General features: G+C 36.6%; 1 protein-coding gene across 1 annotated transcript in view; it reads right to left on the minus strand.

Moving 5' to 3' along the window:
* Positions 1-24,685, minus strand: part of MYO3A (myosin IIIA) — a 250,823-nt gene that overhangs the window by 97,350 nt on the left and 128,788 nt on the right. Inside the window, exons 11-19 of the mRNA XM_066384881.1 lie at positions 20,367-20,466; positions 18,484-18,600; positions 17,400-17,504; positions 17,214-17,297; positions 12,911-13,113; positions 9,033-9,131; positions 8,827-8,941; positions 5,456-5,582; positions 693-903 (exon numbers count right to left, since the gene is read on the minus strand). Coding sequence (XP_066240978.1) covers positions 693-903; positions 5,456-5,582; positions 8,827-8,941; positions 9,033-9,131; positions 12,911-13,113; positions 17,214-17,297; positions 17,400-17,504; positions 18,484-18,600; positions 20,367-20,466 — 1,161 coding nt within the window. The remainder of the gene's footprint in view (positions 1-692; positions 904-5,455; positions 5,583-8,826; positions 8,942-9,032; positions 9,132-12,910; positions 13,114-17,213; positions 17,298-17,399; positions 17,505-18,483; positions 18,601-20,366; positions 20,467-24,685) is intronic.

The raw sequence follows: 24,685 nt of genomic DNA on the forward strand, positions 1-24,685 counted from the left end.
GTTGACGCTCTACCACTGAGCCAACCGGCCAGGGCCCATTTTCAAATTTCTAGAGATTGTATAATTTCTAGCAGAACAAAACCTTAGATGTAAATGGAAGGACTTCTATATAAGCACAGTCTGTGGCACACAGAGAGCACAGTCAGCGGTGGCTGAGATTACCTTTACTTCTAAGATGTGGCGCCAGGCAGGGTGGAGACTATGCTCACATAACATTGTTCATGTCCTGAATCTACCATTTACTAGTTATTTAGAACATTTCTGAACCAAATGTCATGGTGGTCATAACATCTGCCTTTCCAGGTTATAGTGGAAATTAAAATAAATAAAAAGGTTTTCTTTGCCTTTAAGATTTAATTCAAAACCTCAAAACAAAAACCAGAAACTGCTGAATTGACATTTTATACAAGTATAAAATGATGTACATTTCACAGTAATCTTCTAATTAAAAGAATAAATTGATAGCAAGATGTCACATTAAAAATTCATTCTCTATTATGTTTATTCATGTTGCTAGCACAATGAAGGGGTACTTTTAGGAAATTAAGCAGATCTATTGAAATATAACTTTGACAAGTTAAATGATAAATTAGAAATATTTTCAAAGGGACTCCAATATAAATCAGTAAATTACAAAATAGATTTAACATCATGTGACATTGAGGAAAAAATGTTTTCATAAAAATGTTTACCTTGGTGATGTGTCATGCTTCAACAAGCTGTTAATGCAGTTGACTATCCAGCTAAAGAGACGGCCGTATAGAGTTTTAGCCACAGCGTCTCTGACATCGGCAGCTTTCTCTACAGTATTGGGTCGTATGATAGTTTCTCCTCTAGTGACCACACAGTGGGAGGTGAGAGCTTCTTGCAGCTCATCTGCCTGAATGCAAAGCAAAGAAGCAGCTAAAAAATAAACAGATGTGTAGTTAGAAGAAATTATGGCAATGAAGAAACTTCCCAGAGAAAGGAAGTGCCTTAATTCATCTTCAAATGACATGAAGTAAATATGCAATGACTTTATAATGAAAAATAAGTTACTGTGTAAAAGTAGTCCTATGTCTCTCTCTTCTTGATCATTTTTCTCTATCTCAGCCAGTCAAGTGTGGGCTGCTTTAAAATATAGCATAGCCCAAACCGAACCGGCTGACAGGGCGAAATGTGTGCACACGTGAGTGGTTGTTTGTAAGATGCCAAATAAAATTTCACTGAATTATGTTAAATAATTTAAGAACTGAATGAATAGACTTGGTATAATTTGGAAACTATTCATTATATAAGAATTGTCAAAATGCAGAAATTAATTGGAAGCTTACCCAGACTTCAGGCTATACTAAAAAAATGCATTTTATGCACCTTCTACAACATAAAACCCAAATAACATACACCTCTCTTGACATTCATATACCTTCTATCATACTACCTTTCAGTAGTATGGGGTCCCCAAACTTTTTACACAGGGGGCCAGTTCACTGTCCCTCAGACCGTTGGAGGGCCAGACTATAAAAAACTATGAACAAATCCCTATGCACATTGCACATATCTTATTTTAAAGTAAAAAAAACAAAACGGGAACAAATACAATATTTAAAATAAAGAACAAGTAAATTTAAATCAACAAACTGACCAGTATTTCAATGGGAACTATGGGCCTGCTTTTGGCTAGTGAGATGGTCAATGTGCTCCTCTCACTGACCACCAATGAAAGAGGTGCCCCTTCCGGAAGTGCGGTGGAGACCGGATAAATGGCCTCAGAGGGCCACATGCGGCCCACGGGCTGTAGTTTGGGGACCCCTGAGTTACATATTTCTTTTATTTATTATTTTTAAATTTTTAGTGAGAAGAGGGGAGGCAGAGAGACAGACTCTCACATGCACCCTGACTGGGATCCACCCAGCAAGCCCACGAGGGGGCGATACTCTGCCCATCTGGGGTCGTTGCTCCATTGCTCAGCAATTGAGCCATTTTTTAGCTACTAAGGCAGAAGCCACAGAGCCATCCTCAGCTCCTGAGGCCAATTTGCTCAAACCAAATTGAGCCATAGCTGCAGGAGGAGAGCAGAGAGAGAGAGAGAGGGAGAGAGAGAGAGAGAGAGAGAGAGAATGGGGAGGGGTGGAGAAACAGATGGTCACCTCTCCTGTGTGCCCTGACTGGGAATTGATCCTGGGACATCCATATACTGGGCCGACACTCTACCACTAAGCCAACCAGCCAGGGCCTTCAGTTACATATTTCAATTACTAAATTTTATTAAAACTTGATGCCTGAACAAGCATTTATTATCATGGGGAGTTTAAACTTAGTAATACTTGACCTCAGTGAACAAAACTAGTTTTTGTAAAATAAACAATTTTAATTCAAATTATTATATGATAGGTAGGCTGTTTTAAAATCAGTTGTTCAAAATATGTTGGACATACTGAACTTACTTTTAGTATTTGAAACAAGGTAGTCCTTAGTAATGTGGCAAAGATTGTTGAGCCTTATTTGAACAAAACTTTTTTTTCAAATTTTAGAAGTAATATAGGCTCAAAGCATAAATCTCACCTTCAAAGTTGACATTTTCCACTTCTTTCCTTCCAGGCATTTTATTGCCACTACAACATAAAACCCAAATAACATACACCTCTCTTGACATTCATATACCTTCTATCATACTACCTATCAGTTATGTCAGGGGTCCCAAACTTTTTACACAGGGGGCCAGTTCACTGTCCCTCAGACTGTTGGAGGGCCGGACTATAAAAAAAACTATGAACAAATCCCTATGCACACCGCACATATCTTATGCTTTATCTAATATAGTATCTTAAGCATTTTCCATTTAGTTGAATATTGCTTATAATTATAATTTAAGTTGCCACATTAAATTACTGGCATAAAATAATATATCAATAATTTTTCAATTGTTGGATGTTTAGATTGCTTTCATGTGCTCATAATTATAAAGAATGCTGGGATAAATGTTTTGTATTATTTTCTTAGCATATATTTCCTATCAGCAATTGGTTCAAGTATATAAAAATATTCAAGCCTTTGAGGTATACTTTTTAGCTGAACCAATTACTCCTATCAGCCAAATAAAGAACCAATAATTTCAACCCAATTGAAAGAACACCAGATATTGTTATTTTTTAAAATGGCCAATTTGATAGGGTAAAACATGTCTTTCAATTTGTTTTTAATTGATTCCTAGTGAAGCTGAATTCTTTGTTCTTTTCATGTTTTTATTAGTGATTTGAGGTTCTATTTTGTAAACTGTTTTTTCATTGATATGTTTATCTTTTCCTAATCAATTTATAAGAGCTCCTTATAGCATAGAAAATATTTTGATACACAGAGCAAATATTTTCCCTTGCACTGAAATTTCATTTATTTTTTAGTATGAGTTTCAACTTTTATGTTATCAAATATCCACTTTAAAATGTAATTTGTTTTTAGTGTTTGGCACATAAAGTTCTTCAAATATTTTCTTGTTTCAGGATTATATGCATGTATTTTATCTTGTAGTTTTATGATTTTTTGCATTTACATTGATACCTATTTGACATCCATTTTGATACGTGGTATATAAGAAGGATTCAAATGGTTAGCCAGTTGGTGGTCCCTGCGACATTATTAGTGATCTGTAATGCTATTACTGGATGATTCTACTTGGATCTGTCCCTGAACAGTGTCCCCCATGATTGGTATTTCTTTAGCCCATATTATTTATTCACTTGACATATATTCAGTGAGCATTTACTATAAGCCAGGAATTATACTGCTAAATCTAATACTTTGTAAAACAAAGATCTAGTCTTGGTGTTTTTCATCCAGGAGAAATAGGAAGCTAATCAAGAAATTTAAGTGGGAAGATAGAGGGAGGTGGAGAGGGAGGGGAAGGAGTGATGAGAAGGGGAGCAGAGGGGGAAGGAAGGTCCAGAGACAGGGAGAGGGAGACTGAAAGAGCCCACCGATGCAGTAAGTGGTTTCTGAATGAATTGTGGAGAATGGACTAGAAAATTAGAGAAGTTCAAGAACTGATGTAAAATAAACAGTTGGGAGGTCACTGGGTGAGAGATGATATTGTCTTGGATGATAATGGTGATGACAGAGATAAAGAGAAGTGGTCAGATTTGATAAATGCTTATGAACTAGAATGGATAGAACTGGTGCCTATGATGCAATGTACTTATAAAATCATCTGGAAACATGGTTTTGGTTTAAAGATAATTCCTTGTAACTTTAATTATAAGTAATTTTAATGAAAATTAGTAAAATTTCTATTTCCCGTGAATGGTTTTCCAGAAAGTACTTTAATTAACTTTAACTATATTTGTATTACTTTTAACCTTTCAGGATCTATACGACTGCCTCTTGCTATACAGAAATAGGCTCTTAATCATCAAAATCATTTTTTAGTTCAATTGTTTCTAAGTCTATTCCTATCTACAATATACCTCTATTGTAACTCATTATGTTTGTTTCTGATCATGAACAGATGGTGAAATTTAATCCTATCACTGGAGTTTTCTGGTTATTATACTTCTGATAACCTAATGTCTTACTAATGTGCCAATTAGGTTTTTTTTATATATGCAATATCGAAATAGGTTTCTAGGTACATGCCAACCTCAGACATTTGTTCTGCTGTGTTATCCAGCTGATCTTGAGACACAGTGGGATAGAGATGACAGGGATCTAGGGACAGGTCTGAACGTGGGTGATTGGGCATTTGGTCCCCTGAAATTACCCTAAAGTGTCTCCTTCTGTTTATGAGTAAGCATAAACCAAAAAAATATTTAAATAAAAGTTTATATCATGATTCTCTAGGTTATGAATGAAATTTATAACAACATATACTGATAACAAAAATTTAAAAGATAGAGTGCAACAAAATAAAAATAAAAAGCTAAGCCATTGAAAGATATCAGTGAAGAGCCTTAAATTATTGAAGTTAAAACATCAAACTTTGCAAGGCGAAAAACTGATTTGAAGCAAGTACCAAGACATTCTTTTGTTATGAAGAAAACGACTGCAAAATTAATCAATGCAGGATGAATGTGTTAAAAAATTTATGCAGTATGAAAATATATAGGTCTTTATTACTTATAAAATGGTACAGATGATAAATCTACAAGATAACAACTTTAACTCTTCTTAGATTGGTTAACTAAATTTTAATTAAATTTTTCATGTTTTTACATTGAAATGTAAATAGCTCCTAAAACAGTCATGAATGACTAGTCTTTAGATGTGTTTTCTACAGTAATCAGTTAATTTAGGGGCATAAAGATGTTTCAAATAGTGGACTTGAAAAACTCCATTTCACACAAATTGAATCTGAATATTCTTTCTAAGGATTCCATAGAAGTACAATGGCTTAAAAATATCCTTAACTGATCAGACTTATAGTATGTTGTTAGAAAATTCTTTTTCAAGAGTTGAGCTTTGAATGGAAGATAATAGAACTTACAATTCTCCAGAGCAGCAAGACTGGAAATGTGGCTCTTGTCAATTTGGTGTTCAGTTGCCACCGAGGAAAATTCAATGTTTCCAACATTCAAGATGGCAGCAAGTATACTGTATATACTTCCAAGTTGCTGAAACACACCACACAAATGTTAGCATGACTCCACCCTTGGCATGGCAATGAAGTGACTATGGGTGGGGACAGACTGGGGAGAATCCTTAGTCTCCAGAACAAGAGGGTCATCCTACAGACTAGAATGTCAGCCTGTGACTCAAGTAGGCAAGGATCCAAGGAAGCCTGACTCATTCATGCCCCTAGAGGTGAGCATGGTGTCTGCTATTCAGTGAGTACTTCAAAATATTTTATGAATGTAAATACAAATAAAAAATAGAAATGAGGAGCTCCCCTCAGAGCAAATAGAAATAGCTAATTTGTTAGGCCACAGAGAAATCTAACCATGTGAAACTTAATCTCAGACTGTGATATGGTCATTTACATATGTTCATTTTCCACAAGGCCATCTTAAAAGGGAGGTTGTATATGTGGATAAAGGACAGTTAAGGAAGAAAACTCAAAAGATCCCAGCACCAAAATAAAAGGATATGTGTGGTTTAAGAATGGGCAGGAGAACTTTGGACTACAGTTTAGTCTATAATAATTGCTTCTTTAACCTAAAATCCTAAGTAAGGTATATCACAATATATTCAGAAACACATATATATGTATATGTGTTTATACATACATATGTATATGTACGTATATAAATACATATATGACTCTTCTTGGAAGCACTCTCCAGTTTGTCAAGGAGTCTATGGTAATTCTAAGTGTCATTCCAACTCTGTTTGTGGTACAGTGAGGAACAGGAAAGAGAAAAAAATCCTTTAATGATTTCTTATTTTGCTGTACTTCATTTATTTTAGCCCAAATCCTACACTTAACAAAAAAATGATTATTATATTCACTCCAACATTCCAAGTCAAGACAAAAGCTGGCTATGGAAAATTTCTTTAGGAATATTTACTTATTCACGTATAACATATCTATTAAATAAATATATAAATATATTTGTTGAATAAATCCTCACCAGCATTTAGTGTCAGTTTTTTGGCCATTCTAATAGGAGTGTTATGGTATTTCATTGTTGTCATAGTTTTTTGTTTTAATGTAAAAAATTATAGTTCTGCTGCTGGAGTTAAAGATCCTGAAGATGAGTGTCTGGTCCACAGACCCTATTTAATCTCTAGCCCACTGCCTTCCACATGGTCGGCAATGACTCAAGGTTATTGTAATCAATGCATAAGTATGCTTTGCATGGTAGACAATGAATATCATGGTGATGAGAAGGTCAGGGAAAGTAGGATAAATACATTATCTTGTTGCTCCCTATAAAATATAGGATATATCTGCCTGACCAGTAGTGGCTCAGTAGATAGAGTGTCAACCAGGTAGGAAACCCTGAGGTTGCCAGTGTAAGCACAGGCTCACCAGCTTGAGCATGTAGTTGTCGCCTTAAATGTGGGATCATCGACATAATCCCATGGTTGCTGGCTTGAGCCCAAATGTTGCTGGCTTGAAGCCTAATATTGCTGGCTTGAGCAAGGGGTCACTGGCTCAGCCAGAGCCCTCTGGTCAAGGCAGATATGAGAAACAATCAATGAACAACTAAAGTGCCACAACTACAAGTTGATGCTTCTCATCTTTCTCCATTCTTGTCATCTCTCTCTCTCTCTTGCAATATAGAAAAAACCCCCCACAAAAAACTATCTTATTTATAAAGTATAATATTCTAAGAATTTCTTTGTTAAGTGACTTTGTTTGAGACATGGAGCATAATGCTGTTAAGACAAAGCACCTTTCTTCCTGATGGCTTTTTCACATGCATAACTTGCTCAGAAAGTAAAAAGGAACATTTTCTGACCTGAGAATACCATAAGTCACAATCTAACTGAAATAGTGTACTTTTGTAATAAAAGGTAGAAAATAACACTATTCAGTTATATTTTTAAAATAATAAACTAAATAGAATATATATCCTCAAACAAAAGCACAGTTCTCATCATGATATGATATCTACCACCTCATGGCATATAAAAGGGTATACACCACTCTACTCTTTACACGAGCTATCCACAGCGAGTTTGCAAATTCAGTAATCTCTCAGTTGTCCAACTCCCAACCAGTCCCCATCATTTTTCTTCCAACTCTCCAGCAAAGGTTAGGCAAATTCTCCTGTATTCATACACCTTTCTTCAAAGAAGATTATAAAGGACCAATAAGTACATGGAAAGAAGTTCAGCATCATAAACCATTAGGGAACTGTGAATCAAAACCATAATGAAGTCCCACTGCATACCCACAAGGATGGCTATGATCAAAAAGACATAAGAAGTGCGGGGGAGGAGATGGGGAAGTTGGAACCTTCATACACTGCCGGTGGAATGTAAAATTGTACAGCCATTCTGCAAAAGTCTGGCAGCTCCTCAGATGGGTAAACATAATGTTACTCTATGACCCAGTAGTTCCATTCTTAGGTAGATACCAAAGAGAAATGAAAGCTTATGTCCACGCAAAAATTGTACACAAATGTTCATTGCAGTGCTACTTATCATGTCTAAAAATGGTTAACAACCTAAATGTCCATGAACTGATGAATGGATAAATAACACGAGATATATTCATGAAATATATAGAATATTATTCAACAGTAAAAAGAAATAAAGCAATGATACATGCTACAACCTGGATAAAGTGTTAAAACATGATAATAAATGAGAGAAAAGCCAGTCACAAAGGACAACACGTGGCACCACTCTATCTATGTGAAATGTCCAGAATCAAGCCCTCTCTAGTGATGCAGGGCAGAGGTGGATAGCAACGAGGAGGAAGCGCTTCTAGCATGTCTCTTTTTGGGATGAAAAATTTAGGACACAAAAAAATCCTAAAAATGATGATGGTCATGGATTTGAATATATTAAAAGTCATTTAAGATGTGCTTTTAAATGGCTGACTTGTATGGTATATGAATTATATTAATAAAGTTGTTATAAAAAAGTCTGCACTAGAAAAGATATGTTATATGATTACATTTATGCATTTTTTAAAAATTTATATATGCAGGAGGTACATATAAAAGATTAAGAACAAAATCAAATTCATTTATACCTCAAGGCCACTGTTCCTTTATCTATAAAGTAAACATTAAAATTCTAGTCATTTCATAGCATTATTTGAGTAATTAAAAGGATGACCCATGTAAAGCACTTAGCACAATGCTTGGCATATATTAATCACTTGATAAATGCTACTCTGGCAATTACTGGTGATGGAGAGATACTGCTTCCTAACGAGCTTCAGATGTCTTTCACACTCACCTCCATTGTGAAACCTATGACTTTGAAACATTGCTCAATTAATTCATATTGAGATTTATAGAAACTATTATTCGTCATGTCCTGTACTTTTCTGAGGTGGTCATTTTGTAGGTATCTGAAAGAAAAATATGGAAGGATGGGTAAAAATCTAAAATTAAGTGGAAAATGAAAGTATTATTTATGAAAAGCATAACCTGCTGGATTACCTGGGAGGCTTGTTTTCAGGCAGTTTGTAATGGGCTAATTTTCTCTTTTCAGCTAAACCAGCATAGATGTAGTAAAAAATATGAAAATTTTTTTCTCCACTGAAAAAATAAGATAGTTTCAGGAAGGCGGTTATAAAATTATTTATTAATTGTTAAAATTACTTGGCAATATAATGATCAGAACAATTGTGAGTAGCAATGAAGGCCTTCCAGGATACTGGAGTTTGGCTTTCTGTGGTTGTCACTGTTGTTATTCTGTGTAACAATCACTGTCATTGAGTTCCAGACACTGTTAAACATTCTACAGGAATCACTCCAGGCCTGTTTGCAAGTGAATACGAGGCACTCCTGTAGGCACCGGGTGCAACAAGAGCAAACAGTTTACTTGCCAGTGCAGCAGACAGAAAACGAAACAAATTAATAATATATAGTCAGCATGCCAGACGATCATATGCACTGCAATATCTTGTTTAATTGCTGTAAGCCTCCGGTTATGATTCATGCCCTTCTCTCATTTTACATACAAGGCAACCGAGGCTTAGAGCAGCTACTAATCTCCTCTCAGGTCAGAGCTGATGGCAAACTGGATTCAAACAGGGCTCTTTGACTTTGAAGCCCAGATCTTTAACCACATGGTCACACTGACTTTGTGGGGCTCAGTTTTCTCAAGTGTATGAGGAATCTGCCTCTTATGAGTCTCAAGTTTCACGGCTCTGTGGTTCTATCCATAAACAGCATTTCCCAGATTCTGGACTAATACGATGAAAGGAATATGGATGACGACATGCTGAGTCTCTGGCTCAGGGATGTCTACCACAGAACTGCTCGGGCCTCAGGGTCCCCCTTCTCTTTTCCTTGTCATCCTTTTGCTCTGGAGGGCTCCTGGAAGGGACTGCACTTTCTCTCCGAGGTCAGGCAAGACCGAGTCAGAAACAGAGAAAGGCAATCTTTCTGCTTTACTGGCTTCCGGGTTTGCACTGTCCCTCTTGGGTCCTGCTTTCCTTCTGTTCCGAAGACCATGATGGCCATTTGGAGACTGGGGTTTGCATCTGTCTTGTGGCATTGCCCTTCTCATCCTCGCACGACATCTTCCTCTTATTTGAAGTGGTCCTAAATCTTCACTTGGCTTGCCACCCCATTATCACCAGGCTCTGAGACTGGGGGGGCAGAGAAGAGCTCCTCTTACAAGGGCTACATTAATGCTTACCCTCAAAGCCTAAGGCTTTGCTGTCTTAAAGTTCTGCAAGTTACCAGAAGGACTGGGCCAGAAGATACTAAACTGTTGCTGCACAAGCACCCTTCTCCGCCACTGTATTAGTCAGGGTCTCCAAGAGAGACGTAACCAACAGTGTATGTGTGCGTGCGTGCGTACATGTGTGCATGTGTGTGTGTGTGGAGAAGGAGAGATATCAAGGCGAGAAAAGAGAAACACTCCAAGGACAACCCACATTTTTGGCATGGATGGGCGAATCTAAGTGACAGAAGAAAAATTCAGAGACGTGTGAATTGGAATCCAGGGATAGAAGCAAAGGCAAGTGAGCTTTGCAGAGATGGGGATGTTGCTGGCTCAGATGTGAAGTGAGGATCGGCATGTCCCTTAGAATGGTTGTAGTCACACTCTCCACCTCCAGCACAACTTGGTGCAGTCACCAGGAACATGTCATTGAACACCGGCATTGTACACAAGCATGGTTGGAACAAAATGACTATTTCAGTTCTTGTCCTTTCTCCCCACAAAATAGCAGAACTCTAAGACTGGGTCAGCATATAATTCAGTTTGCTTTGTTCTGATGAAATCACATGACTGTGCAGTGTGCCACACCTTTAACACTTAAATGACACAGTGTACAATTATAGAAGTGATTCATTAATGTAGACACATAAAATGGGTGGTTTTTTCTTTAATTATCATGTTGTTTACTGTGAACTGTAATTTGACAGGACCTGGAGACACTATAAAAAATTACTGACCTTTAGTTGATGAACATTTGGAGTGTTAAAGAAACAGGAATAAAAGATACCACCAAAAATTATCCACTTCATGTTTTGCCCTAACTACATCAAAGGTGTACCTAAGTAAACAGAGGACCATAGCATCCCACATCTCTTCATATGATGAGTGCTTCCCAGGTCAGAATGGCATGGGGACAACCAGGGTCTCAGCAAGTTCCCATGGAATTAATTCTCTCTACCACAAACCTAACTGGGTGTGCTGCAACGTTCTTCAGAGCCCGCTCAGCCAGTGCAGGAAGGTCCCTAGGCTGTCTCATGTGTGCTCATCTGCCCTAGATCCTGGGAACCACCTATGCAACAAAGACCTCGGACACTCTCACAACTGTGGCAAAGTCCTCACAAGAGTGTGGCTTATCCCACCTGTGAAAGGGTTAAACTTAAGTTAAAAAATATGTTAAAAAAATAGAAAAATGATAAAACAGCTGTGCTCAAATTATAATTGAGTAGTATTTCAACCTGAATGTAAATTTGGAACGTAGAGTGCTTTTCCTCAATAAACAATGTTATAAGTCTAAAATAGTTCTTTAGGACAGCTGGGATAAAAAGCTTATTTAATTCACAGCATTCCTAAAATATAATCCTACTCACATGATTTCCTAGAATATATCCTATGATATATTTCATGAGATTATATCTATGGTTATAAACCCAGGGTATCATTGCGTAAGCTCCAGATTTTACTGTCCACAATCTATTCTATGTATATGAATGGTGTTCCATTGAGCCCACTGTGGCTGGTGCTCTTTGATATTGTGCAACATGGTGGCACCACGAAAATCTCAATAATTGAACCCCTTAGGTAGACCTTCGCCTAATGCCTGAAGTGGAGTCTTACACAGTTATGAGAGCAGAGCAAGTTGTTCTGAGAACCAGTCAGGTCTCGACGTCAGTCTAGGAGCCTGAGGTCCCTCTAGGTATGGGTGGCACAGGACACATGTCAAGAATAGTAGCTGCTGTTCGCTGAACATCTTCAATGTTCCATGTCTGTGCTAGATGCTATTTTAATCTTCATGCAAATCTCAACACTACTAATGTAATAATGGCTTAGACTGAGGAATTCTTACTATGTATGTGCTATTCATCGTGCAGACACTTGACAGGCATTATCTTATCGACTGGTAGGTCTATTGCTATTTCCACTGTAAAGATGAAAAACTGAAGTGCAGAGAGGTTAACTGTTTTATGCACACTGTAGGTTCCAAAACTAAAGCTCCTAGAACGGTCTTTAAAATTTAAATGTCTTACCCAAAGTGGACCTACATGTCATAGAGCTACAATTAAAACCGTATTTCTCTAATATTCTCTCCTTACATGTTTTGCACCGAGGACCGTAATTTTCCACACTGAGGGCTGAGCTCAGGAGCTGGATGCCAGGCAATCTATATTCACTATTTACTCATGGTACAGTGATAGCAAATTTGAAGGCACTTATATTAAATAATGTGCTAGTACATAACAAGAGCTCATGTTCCCCTGAATTAAACATATGACATATTACTACAATAATGTACATATGCTTATCATAAAACCAACATAAAAAATAGAAGAATCTTTAACTTGCCACACTTAAAAAATATATATAACCCTCAGGGTAGAAATCTGATGCTGTGACCATAGTTTCCGCATAATAATAAAGATGTTTTAGAATCATTAGGCCAGAAAAGAAATTTAGTCATTCTGCAAACTGCTAAAAGGAACACATGGGCTACTGAATGACATGCATGCCACCAATGACAGGTATGTTTCTTATGTCACCCATAACACATATACCACTTGGGGCACCTGTCCCTTCTGACACGTATGTTGCTTATGACACATATCTTGCTTGTTTCCCAGAAAACAGGAAATATTTGATGTGAACTCACAGGGCTTGGTGGATAACACGGGATTTTTCCAGAAGATATTCATAAATCTGTGCTTCCACTACTGCTCCAGAAGAGGTGAATTTCATTTCTAAATATTTTCCAAATCGGCTGGAATTGTCATTTATAATGGTGCAGGCATTGCCAAAGGCTTCTACCAAATTGTTCACTTGTAAAATCTTCTCTTGAAGGGTTATGTTATTAGCCTAGAGAAAATGCCAAATTATATTTAAATTTTGTATAGAATGTTTGTTCTTTGATAAGCACTTTCTGTAGACATAAACATACATGAGCACATTCTTGGTGCATTGCCAGGCCTGATACCTTGGCCCGCTGCTCCTTCTCATGTATGGAGTCACCCTCTTGCTTTCTTAGAAGGGCTAAGAGATGTTCTGAGCTCTCTATTCAAATATAGTTCCATTCAGTGCCTACTTCACCGACACAATCTATGCAGACTGAGGTCCACTTTTTATTGTGTTATTCCTCTTCTACCTGCTTGGGTCCCCATCCAAATGTTCCCCAGATCCAGAACCATTTCCCCTGCTTCCATGGAAGCTGCTAAACCTGAAACTAAAGAATTTAAGGTAATTTGTAAATTCAAAAGCAGGGGAAAGGGAGTAATTGTGAAACCTGAGAATAGCTTAGAAGTTCAGATGGGGGAGTGGAAGCCCAGTCAAGGCCCACTTGCCTGTCCCTCTGTTTTGTCCTACCCTATCTCACATTCTCCTCCCCTCAAACAAGTGCAACTCTTTTTTTGCCTTAATCACTTTACTTGAAATTCCACCAAGTAGAAATCTTCTTTTAGAAAAGCATCCTCTCCTTTGAGCTCTGAGAATTTTGAGGAGGCATCAGTTTACATCTTGGTAGAAATTCTGGATCAAGTAGACCATGTGCAGTGTAACACCTTGCTGAGCTTAGCTGTGTTAAAGGTATGAAAATGGAATCAGCTGGGGGAGGAGCAGCAGGTGTTTCTAGAACACAGGCTTCAGGAGAATGTGGGTGTGCTCTGGAGGGGCATTCACAGTGAGGTTTTCAGGGCATATCAGTACTTTGGGTATTTTCTAAGAGACAATAAAAGTTGAAAGAAGAGAGTAGCAAGAACTGAAACCTGGCTTTTAAAAAATGTCTGCAGCAGCCTGAACAGGCTCTGGATAGAGCACCGGACTGGGACGTGGAGGATCCAGGTTTGAAACTCCAGGGACACCAGCTTGAGTGAAGGCTCATCTGGCTTGAGCATGGGTGCACCAGCTTGAGTGTGGGGTCATGGACATGATTCTATGGCCACTGGCTTGAGCAAGGGGTCACTGGCTCGGCTGGAGTTGCCCAGTCAAGGCACATACTAGAAAGCAATCAATGAACAACTAAGAAGCCCCAATGAAGAATTGATGCTTCTCATCTCTCTCCCTTCTGGTTTATCTGTCCTTATCTGTTCCTTTCTCTGTCTCTGTCAATAAATAAATAAATAAATAAATAAATAAATAAATAAATATCTGGGGCTGGCCCTGCACTCATGAACAAGGTGAGAAAACATCTTCATCTACTTACATTAAATATTAGTGCCCTGTTAAGTAAGGTTTTGAGAACTGCATATTACAAATGTAAACTCAATCCACCAAACATTCCTTACTTGTATCTGGTAAATCTTTATCAAGGAGATAAGTAAAAGACAGGGTATAATCTTTGTGTGTGTGTGTGTGTGTGTGTGTGTGTGTGTGTGTATGTGTGTGTATGACCATCTTCAATTGGTATTAAATCATATTTTTAGACCAAAAACAAGATAAAGAGATTATATAAACTAGTTTGATGACATCTACAAAACAATATTCCATTAATAATAAGAACCTCCTTTGGCCCACAAATCAAGAAAGAATGGCAAAATCCTTTTTATTACAAAAGGTTTGAGTGAATTAATTCAGATGTTCAATTCTTCTGTGTCAGGACAGTATACTGTGCCTCGCCATCCTTCTCCTTCTAAAATTACATCTTATTTCACTGTATTTAAAACCTTTTAGAATGATACTGATTCTAGCTGCAAAGAGAGGGGAGTGATGAAGGAGGGAATGGGGACGAGACTGAGATTACAGCCCTGAGGTAGCACTCTCTTCCTGGTCTCTTCTCCCTCTTCTAGTCCTTTGGCATCACAAGTCTGATTAATAGAGGCCGTAGTATTCCACTGAGCAATGTATAGTTCTATTTCATACCAATACATATGATTGAAAATATTAAAACAAGTTGATTTTAAATAGAAACATGGACTTTTTTCAACTCATTATGTTGAAAACAAAGGACTAGAATTTATTAAGCTGTTGTTTTGACACTATGAGGCCTCACCCATTAACAGAAAGGCTCTCGCCTTATAACCATAGTACTCTGTAACACAAGATTCCTGTAATCACAGTGACGGCAAAATTTTTAACATGACTCAAAGTGTAACCATGTAGCTCATAATAAAAATTTTCACAGAGGTAAGTTGTGCACAATGATGTTTTAAAGCTATTAGCTTAATAAGAACAATAATTCTTGACCTATCTCATTTTAAGGACTCTAGCTAGAAAATCAAACCATGTCTCTATCATCAACTTCCCTTTTTCAAAATTAGATATAATTTACATAAAGATTTATCCTCTATAGTGTAAAGTTTTGAAAGTTTTACATACACAATCATATAAACCCCAGTACAATACACACATAAAACAATTCCATCCCTCCCCCCCTAAATTGTATCATTACCCTTTGTAGTAAACACCTCTCTCCATCTCTGGCTCATAATAATCATTGATCTGTTTCTGTCTCTATAATTATTTTTTGTATTTTTCTGAAGTTAGAAGCAGGGAGGCAGTCAGACTCCTGCATGTGTCCAACCGGGATCCACCTGGCATGCCCACCAGGGGGCGATGCTCTGCCCATCTGGAGCATTGTTCTGTTTTGGCCAGAGCCATTCTAGTGCCTGAAGCGGAGGACATGGAGCCATCCTCAGTGCCAGGACCAACTTTGCTCCAATGGAGCCTTGGTTGCAGGAAGGGAAGAGAGAGATAGAGAGGAAGGAGAGGGGGAAGGTTGGAGAAGCAGATGGGTGCTTCTCCTGTGTGCCCTGACCGGAAATCAAATCTAGGACTTCCACACTCCGAACTGATGCTCTACTGCTGAGCTCACCAGCCAGGGCCTGTCCCTATAATTTTAAATTTGCAAAAATGACATGTAAATTGAACCATACAGTATGTACTCTACTGAGCATGGCTTCTCTGACCTGGCATAATGCATTTGAAATCTATCCAAATCTCATTTAATAAGATTCATTCATTGCTTGTATCAGTGTTCTTTTGTTTATTTAAAAAATTATTTGATTTCTCATTATTGAATTTTGAGTTTTTAAATATGTATCTTAAGGGTCCAATCTTTTACTATATATGTGACATGTACAAAGTTTCTCTGAATCTGTAGCTGTGGTTTCACTTTTAAAACAATGTCTTTCAGAAAAGAAAAATTCTTAATTTCAGTGAAATCCAATTTTTCCCTTTATAGATTATGTTTTTTATATTGTATTTAATAGCTATTGTAGCTTCATCATAAGTCTCCAAATCAGGTAATATTAATTCTGCAATTTGGTTCTTTTACAAAATTATTTGGTTATTATAGATCCTTTGCCTTTCCATATAAATTTTTGATTCATCTTGTCAATTCTTACAAAAAAAATCCAACTGTGATTTTTATTGTAATTGAATTGAATCTACAGATTAATATGTGGAGAACTGACATGTTAATAATAGTGAGTGTTTTAGTCCATGAACATGGTATATCTCTCCATTTATTTAGGTCTTCTTTTTATCAACTTTTTCTATTTTTCAGCATATAACTATTGTACATGTTTTATAAGAGTTAGATTTAAATAGTTCATGTTTTTTGGTGCTACTGTAAATTACTCTCAAATTTCAATTTCCAAATGATCATCACTGGTATATATATATAGTATTTAAGTACAATTAATTTTTGTAATAGTGAGTCCTCTTCAATCTCCTGCTAATAAAAGGGGGAAAAGTAAAGAAAACATTCAGTGAATGTGTTGGGACTAAAAAGAGAGAAATATCATATTTATAAAGCTTTGCTGACTAATAATGAGAAAAGTCAAAATATCCTCAAAACAGAGCATATGTTTTTTACATTATAAACTCACAAAGGATAATGAGCATGTTATATAATTTTTGTGATTATTAAATGTAGAAATTACTGGATATTAATTTAATCAGTTCTATCTGGCTCTGAAATGTAACAAACATTTCTATTAGGACAGAGAAAAAATAGACTGTACCTTCCCAAGCACTGTCAGCTGCTGAACTAAAAGGTGAGCACTCTCAGTCTTGCCAGCACCACTTTCTCCAGAAATAACAATGCACTGCACAGTGAGAAAAGGAAAGTGTCAGACTTGACCCTCACAAAGTTCAGCTGACACACAGACGCTAAGAGGAAAGTTTCCAAGAATGTGAGAATTCCTTACCTGATCTGAATTATATGTTAACATAGACTGGTAGCCTAAGTCAGCCATTGCAAAAATGTGAGGGGGATTGGCAGTTCTCTTTGCTCCAATGTATAGTTTGGAATGCTAAGGATTAAAAAAAACAACACATTTTGTAGGGCTTTTGTTTTTGTTTTTGTTTAAACCTTAGATTATTTATAGGTAGAGCTCCAATCTTTTAAAGCAAAACAGAAATAAAAATAAAGTTTCATACCACCAAAACATTACATACATGTAACACACACCACACACACATATCTATATCTATATCTATATCTATATCTATATCTATATCTATATCTATATCTATATCTATCTATATCTATATCTATATCTATATCTGCACAATTCATGCACAATTATGTACAATAAAATAGCCTGACACAAACAGCCCAGCAATATGATGACAATATGGTATACCATCTCTCCGGCAGCAGTATTTAAAAGAGGACTCTTTTGGAAGTGCATACCACTTCCAAAACCAAACTTAAGGCTTGAAAATGCTATTATTTCTTTAACTAAAGAGACACTTTATAAGAAAGACACTCAAGTATCATTTTGTTGACTATTCCTTGGATACAACAATATCTGATGTAGGATCACCACTTTTTGTCCTTCCACATCACTTTACAAACATTCTCTCACTTGATTCATCCAAAAGCATATAGCTAATCAATAGTAGAATTTGCTCTAAAGCCCAAATCATCTGAAACTTAAGGCAAAGTTCATAAATTTACAGTTATTCTTGTCAATTTTAAGGTGGTAGAGGATGACAGAATTGTGTTTTTCACATATAAAAAATAATTCTTAGGTACTGTATTAAAAACTACCTTGGAGTAGCTAGAACAGAATGTATCCAATTAAAAGCAGCCTAGTTTAATTCTCTGACACTTGGTTCAGAGGATGTTATTGAGTATCAACCTATCTCTATGTTTTGACAATAATTATTCAGCTATTTATTAAAGGTACTGAATAAAACTTTCTTTGGCATGATTTAAATTAATTTAAATATCTAAACAGTATAATTATTAGCATCATGTAAGAACATGCAAGGCATACCACATACCTCTGTGGAATAAAGACCCAGACTCTGGAAGGGGTTGAGAGCAATGAGTATGTCTCCTACATAGATATAAATCTGATCTCTGGAATAACACTTCTCCAGTTGCTCAGAGACTGTATTCTATAATAAAATAAAAATAATATCTTGTTCTCAAAAATCATTTATTGTCAATTACAATTAAAAAAATAAACAATAATAAATAAAAATCTGGAACCTGGACGATGGCTTTAGAAAGAAACAGATGTATTGATTGGAAGACATAACATTTGGTCAGCAACTACCCTTTCACTTGACAGACATTTTTTTTGGTTTTGAAAGCCATAGAGTGTCTACAGCCACACCAACCTGATCTCATCTGATCTTGGAAGCTAAGCAGAGTCAGGTCTGGTTAGTACTTGAATGGTAAGCCATAGAGGGATGTGACTGTTACCCATGTTTTCCAAAGGACAAATGTGATATTACAGAGGTATTACATATTCAGTGCTTTCAAGGAAACAAGTAAATGCAGAAGATGAAGAGAAAGAACACTAGAAAAGAAAAGGGAAGATGCAGTGAACCTGATATTATTCAAAATTGTGGCTACTCAGCGGCTCTGTGGAATGTTCTAGCCCTTTACTTAGTCATTTGGCTTTATGAGGCAGAATGAAAAGTTCAGAAAAGTAACTTTCATAGTTGATAAGTCATGAATACATGGAATCAATTTTAACAAAGGAAGAACGGGATTTCTTAGGTCAAAAAAGAGGCAAAAAGAAAACACAGCCAATAGGAACAAACAAACCCACCATATAAGGTGTAGGTCAGTGACACAATAGCAAGGCCTTCTTCATATCCACAAACCTAGGAAGTCATATCATTGGAAAATTTGCTACATAAGGATTTATAAAGGTTTTGGCAATCTCTGACATATAAACATTGTCAGATTAGAAGATGTGTGATGTTCACAGAAAGATTATTTTGAGGAAGTACTTGAGTTGTTTACGCAACCCTAAATTTACCAAATGACTACTTCTTTTCAGAAAATGTCTTCATTTCTGAACAAAATGATCAGGCATGTGTCAGAAGTATTTAAGAAACAAAAATCTGTTGACCACGCAAGACAGAGATCCCAACCTTTTACTGAAAAGGAACTGTTCATTTCTCTAATGACCTAATTATCTGGAATAAAGGAGAGTGAGGGAAAAGAATGCTGAAATTGTAATTTACTGGTTTGGATTTGTATGTACACAGAGATGTTCCAACTACTTCTGAGGTCACTGGGATGAGTAAGGAGTTTCAAGCAGAATTAAATGCCCTAAAAGGTTAGGTCTGTGGGAACAGAGGCTCTGAGATCCCATGAGGGGGCCACTGACCATAAGTAATAGGCTCTTGAGGCATCCAGGAGACCGGCAGGTACAGCCACTGAGAGCGGCCCAGGAGAGGAGTAAGCGGAGGATACCACATGGCGGTTACGGGAGACAATTTTTTTTTATTTCAGTAAATGATCCCTTTGAAACTTCTAGAAAGAAATGAGTAGGAGAAGAGGCTGTGACCACTAGCAATGCATGCTAGTGGAAACTCACAGATTTGCAATCTGAATATATATATAAAAAAAAACAAAAAAAAAACTGACACCAGGCTGGAACTACCTAGAAATTTGCATTACATGTATTAAAGCTGAAGATAGGAGAGAGAATCAGGAAGCCAAGAGACAAAGCATGAAACAGATATTCAAACAACCTGCTGCTCATGTCAGTTCTACAAAATATATATATATATATATATATATATATATATATATATATATATATATATATATATATAAAATTAAAAAAATTATATATCTATTTTAAAACATTCCATATATATATATATGGAATGTTTATGTTCAATTTAAGTGGCTTCCTTACCTCATCCAAAACTTCTAGGGTTGCTAAATCATCTACATCCTTCAGGCTGGAAATTAAAGGTCTGCTGAAGTTACTCTTCTTGGTATGAATACGTTCATGTCTGCAGAGCAACACAAAAAGAAAACCCTTTCTGATTTGAGAACTTATCAGAGTGGAAGTAAGTTTTAGATTCATATGAGACTCAAACTTCTATGAAGCTGATTTACTAAATTCAGTGATAGCAATTTACCAGAAAATAGCCTAATATAGTTGATGTTTGTTTTTCTCCTCCTTTAGAAAAATATAACATGTCAAACTTACTTCATGGATGATCAAGAGTTCATTATTTCTATCAAGAACTATCCTACATACAATTAGTTTTAATGTCTCCTCAAAACTCCTATTGTGTAATTTAATCTGCTACAAAGTAGTGAGTCAGAGAGATTTGAATTAATTAGATTTCCAATATAGGCCACTCATAGTCAAGGAATGGTAGTTTTAAAAATTATTATTCAGCAAAATTTAAGAGGAGTATAAAAAAAATCAAGCACACTGTAGATTTTCAAAAGGTTAAACGTATGTGGAAAATTGATTTCAGACATTAGGAACTTTATTTTCAAAGGAAACATTTCAGTAACTTCCATGAACAGCATAAGAATCTTGATTTGGCATGAAGGCTGAACAAGTTGCTAAAATAAACACAAGAGTTAGTTTCAACTTTTCTGAAAATAAAAATATCCACTTTATTTTGAGCAAAACTATATTCTCAGTGTTTATTTTTGGACATACTTTTAAGCATTTGAATTTGTCTATTAGTAAAAGGGAAAATATATATAAGTAGATTATGAGGAATAGTAAGAATCATATCACTCACTCAGTAAACTTTACTGCTTTCTCATTGCTTAGAATTAAGTCCCTATTGACTCTGTCCCCGCCTCTGTCCAGGGCTAGTCCCATTTTTGTGCACCAGACTCTGTCTCCTCACACTTAATCAAGGACTTTTCTCTTGTGGGTTCCTCTTACTCCTGCATCTCTCTCAGATGTTATAGCAAACAAAAAGCACCCTTCCTTGACTTCCAGGTTTTTCCACCTACTGTTTTATTTCCTTGTTTTACTGCAAAAACCCTCAAAAGAATTTTCTGAATTTAGTATCTTTAATGTCTCTCCTTCCATTAAGAAAACCCACGTCAATAGTCTGTCCTTGCTCCACTCCCTGGACACAGTTTCTGTTAAGCATATTAATGACCTTCACATTTCTAACCCAGTGGTCAATTCTTATCCACATTTTACTTATCCTATCAGCAGCATATACAGACTCCTTCTTGAATACATCCATCTTTGATTCCTGTACCCTCCTCTTGATTTTCTTTCTTAATTCTCTCACATCTTCATCTGAGTGTCTTTTTTTTTTCTGGTTTCTCCTTATCTTTCTGTCACATTTTGGAGTCTCCCAAGCTTCCACCCGTCTTTGCAGTTAATTTTTTTTCTATCTACATCCACATCCGGATATCATAGCTTTAAATACTACTCATGCACTGGCAAGTCTGCTGAGCTCCAGACTTACGCATCCAACTGCTTACTTGACACTTCACTTGGAAGTCTAACAGGCATAGTTAACATATTTCAGATCGTGCTCAATACCCCAACCCCACCACACGCTTCTGCTCGTGATCTTCATCTCAGTCAATGGCAACTCCACTCTTCTTGTCGTTTAGACAAAAAAACCTGAGAGTGATCCTTGGCCCTGCTCTGCCTCTCCTACCTCTCTCTCAGTCTGCATACATACCTGGTGAGCTCCATCTAGAACCAAACATTTCTCACCACCATCTGTCTCATCTACCACATTTCATCTCAATAGTCTCCTAAGGGGTTTCCCTGTTACCACCTTTGCCTTCTTACACCCTCTCAACACTGCAATCAGAGTAATTTTTTAAAAAACATGTACGATGTGTTCTTTGTTTTGTCATCTCTTGGCCCTATCTGTGTAATGAACTTTTTTTTCCCCCATTTTTCATAGTCCACCTCAAATATTACTTCCTTTCAATCTCTCAGCATAATTCATACGTCCTTCAGGACAAGTGTCTTAGTTAAGCCATTTCAGTAAGCCATTTGTGTATAGATCTTATTTCCTTTATTAGACTATAAACTTCCTCACGATAGGGATACCTCTTCAAAACATAGTGCCGGAACAACTAAACATCCATATGCAAAAACAAAACAAAACAAAACAAACAAACAAACATAAAACAAAAACAACAAAAAACAACTCAACACAAAACTTATAACTTTCACAAAAATTAACTTAAAATGGATCACAGACCTAAACATAAAATACAAAAATATAAAACTCTTAGAAGAAAACATCAGAGAAAAATCTAGATAATGTTGGGTTTGGAGATGAGTTTGAAGATACAACACCAAAAGCACCACGGAAAAGAAATGATAAATTGAATTTCATTAAACTAAAAATTCTTCTCTACAAAAGACACTATTAAAAGGATAAAAAGTGAAGTCACACACTGGGTGTATTTGCAAATCAAGTAACTGATGCATGATTTCTGTCTAATAATAAGGAGTAGTTTCATTCCTATTTGCAGTTCTTAGATTCCTCCATAGTTTTAATGGTATTTACAGAAATTTACAGTTGTACACTATTTGTTTGGATAACTCAGTTAGTATTTGAATCCCTTACTATAATGTAAATTCCAGGATGTACAAGACTATGTGTCTTTGGTTCCCATTTAGAACTTAGTAGGTCCTCAATAAATGTTTGCTGAATAAATGGCCTCTATCCCCATGATTTCTGTTACGGGACTGGTACATAGTTGGTCTGCACATTTGCTGAACTCAACATGTAGAATCCTATATTTATCCCATTTTCAAAGAAGTAAATATTAAAAAAAAAACCCACAAAAAACTAGGAAAAGAAACTCAATTATCCACTTGATTGAAGTGAAGAGCCTGAATTTTTCATTTGTTTTAATGGGCCCATTTGACAGCTTAAGACTGTTCTTGAAGAAAGAGACGGAGCTGGTGGTGAAGAACTGGGGTCAGTATTTGACTGGCAGGTACTTTCATTCTTCTGCTCCTGTAAATTCGTACTCCATGATGTTTTGGTACTGGTTTCCAAAAACATTGAAAAGAGTTTGATATTGTGATGATTAAACCTCAGATGGCTCCCCATTTTCTATAATTTGACTTCAAAACTCCTTGGCATGAAATCAATGAATCTTTACAATCTTGCCTCAAACAACCCTTCCAGCATCACTGCTCATCATCTCTATATGGAACATTCCCCACTATATCAAGCATTTTCAAGATTCTGGACTTCACCCATTCTGTAATCTCTGCCTGGAATTACTTTCCTCCTATGTCTAGCAAATTTCTACTTATCATGCAGAGACAGGCTCAGATATCACCCTCTCTGAAAGCCATTGCAAAGAGAATATACCACAGTAGAGATACTTTCACATTCAATTAGGTATACATACTCATGCTCATTTTTCCTGCTAGATGGGGAGAAACTGTAAGAGAAACAAAGTGTTATTCATCTTTCTATGCCTGGCATTAAGATTACAAAGATGTAAAATACAACTGATGGCTTGAATCTCAATACCAACCAGCTGGTGTGCAGAGAATAGTAGCTCCTAGAGTGAGCAATCTCCGTCCTTCCCTTTTGGCAACAGAGCTGGAACCTAGTTAGGTGCTGGAGGAATGCAATGAACAGGTACATGGCTATCCAGCACATCTTTACTCCCAACCTCACGCAGGTCAGGGCTGAGGTCTGTTTAACCAGAGACGCACCCAGTCACTGAAATTGCCTATCTGTATCGCTCCCATAACTGTACTTCTGCATCATCAGTTACTGCAAGACAGGGCCACTGGCCAAGGTCTTCTCTGGAAAGCATGGTCAGCGTTGCTGTCACTTGCTTGGATTTTAAGTGTTATAGAGAAAATGGTACCGAGAAAGAGAGAGAGAGAGAGAGAGAGAGAGAGAGAGAGACTCTTACAGCTGTCATGATAAAACAGCATTACTGAACGACTCACATTTATATTCTTTCAAGTGGCATGATAGTTCCATCAACAATATTGTTCAGCTTTCAAAGTAGCCTACCATAAAAAAAGCCACACAATTAACAATATAGAAGATTATAGTACATAAGAGCAAGAACAGTTAAATATGAAGCAGTCCAATTTCCTTTAATTTTAAGAAATGTGAACTCAAGCCAGCAAGTTTGTGATGGGCCCAACATTGTGGCAAAACTCAGTAAACAACTTGATTAATATGACATTTTCCTTCTTGTTCTGATTTGTTAGACTTGTCATCCACCTTAAACATA

The sequence above is a fragment of the Saccopteryx leptura genome, chromosome 5, assembly GCF_036850995.1.
Source record: "Saccopteryx leptura isolate mSacLep1 chromosome 5, mSacLep1_pri_phased_curated, whole genome shotgun sequence".
In the NCBI taxonomy this organism is placed as follows: Eukaryota; Metazoa; Chordata; class Mammalia; order Chiroptera; family Emballonuridae; genus Saccopteryx; species Saccopteryx leptura.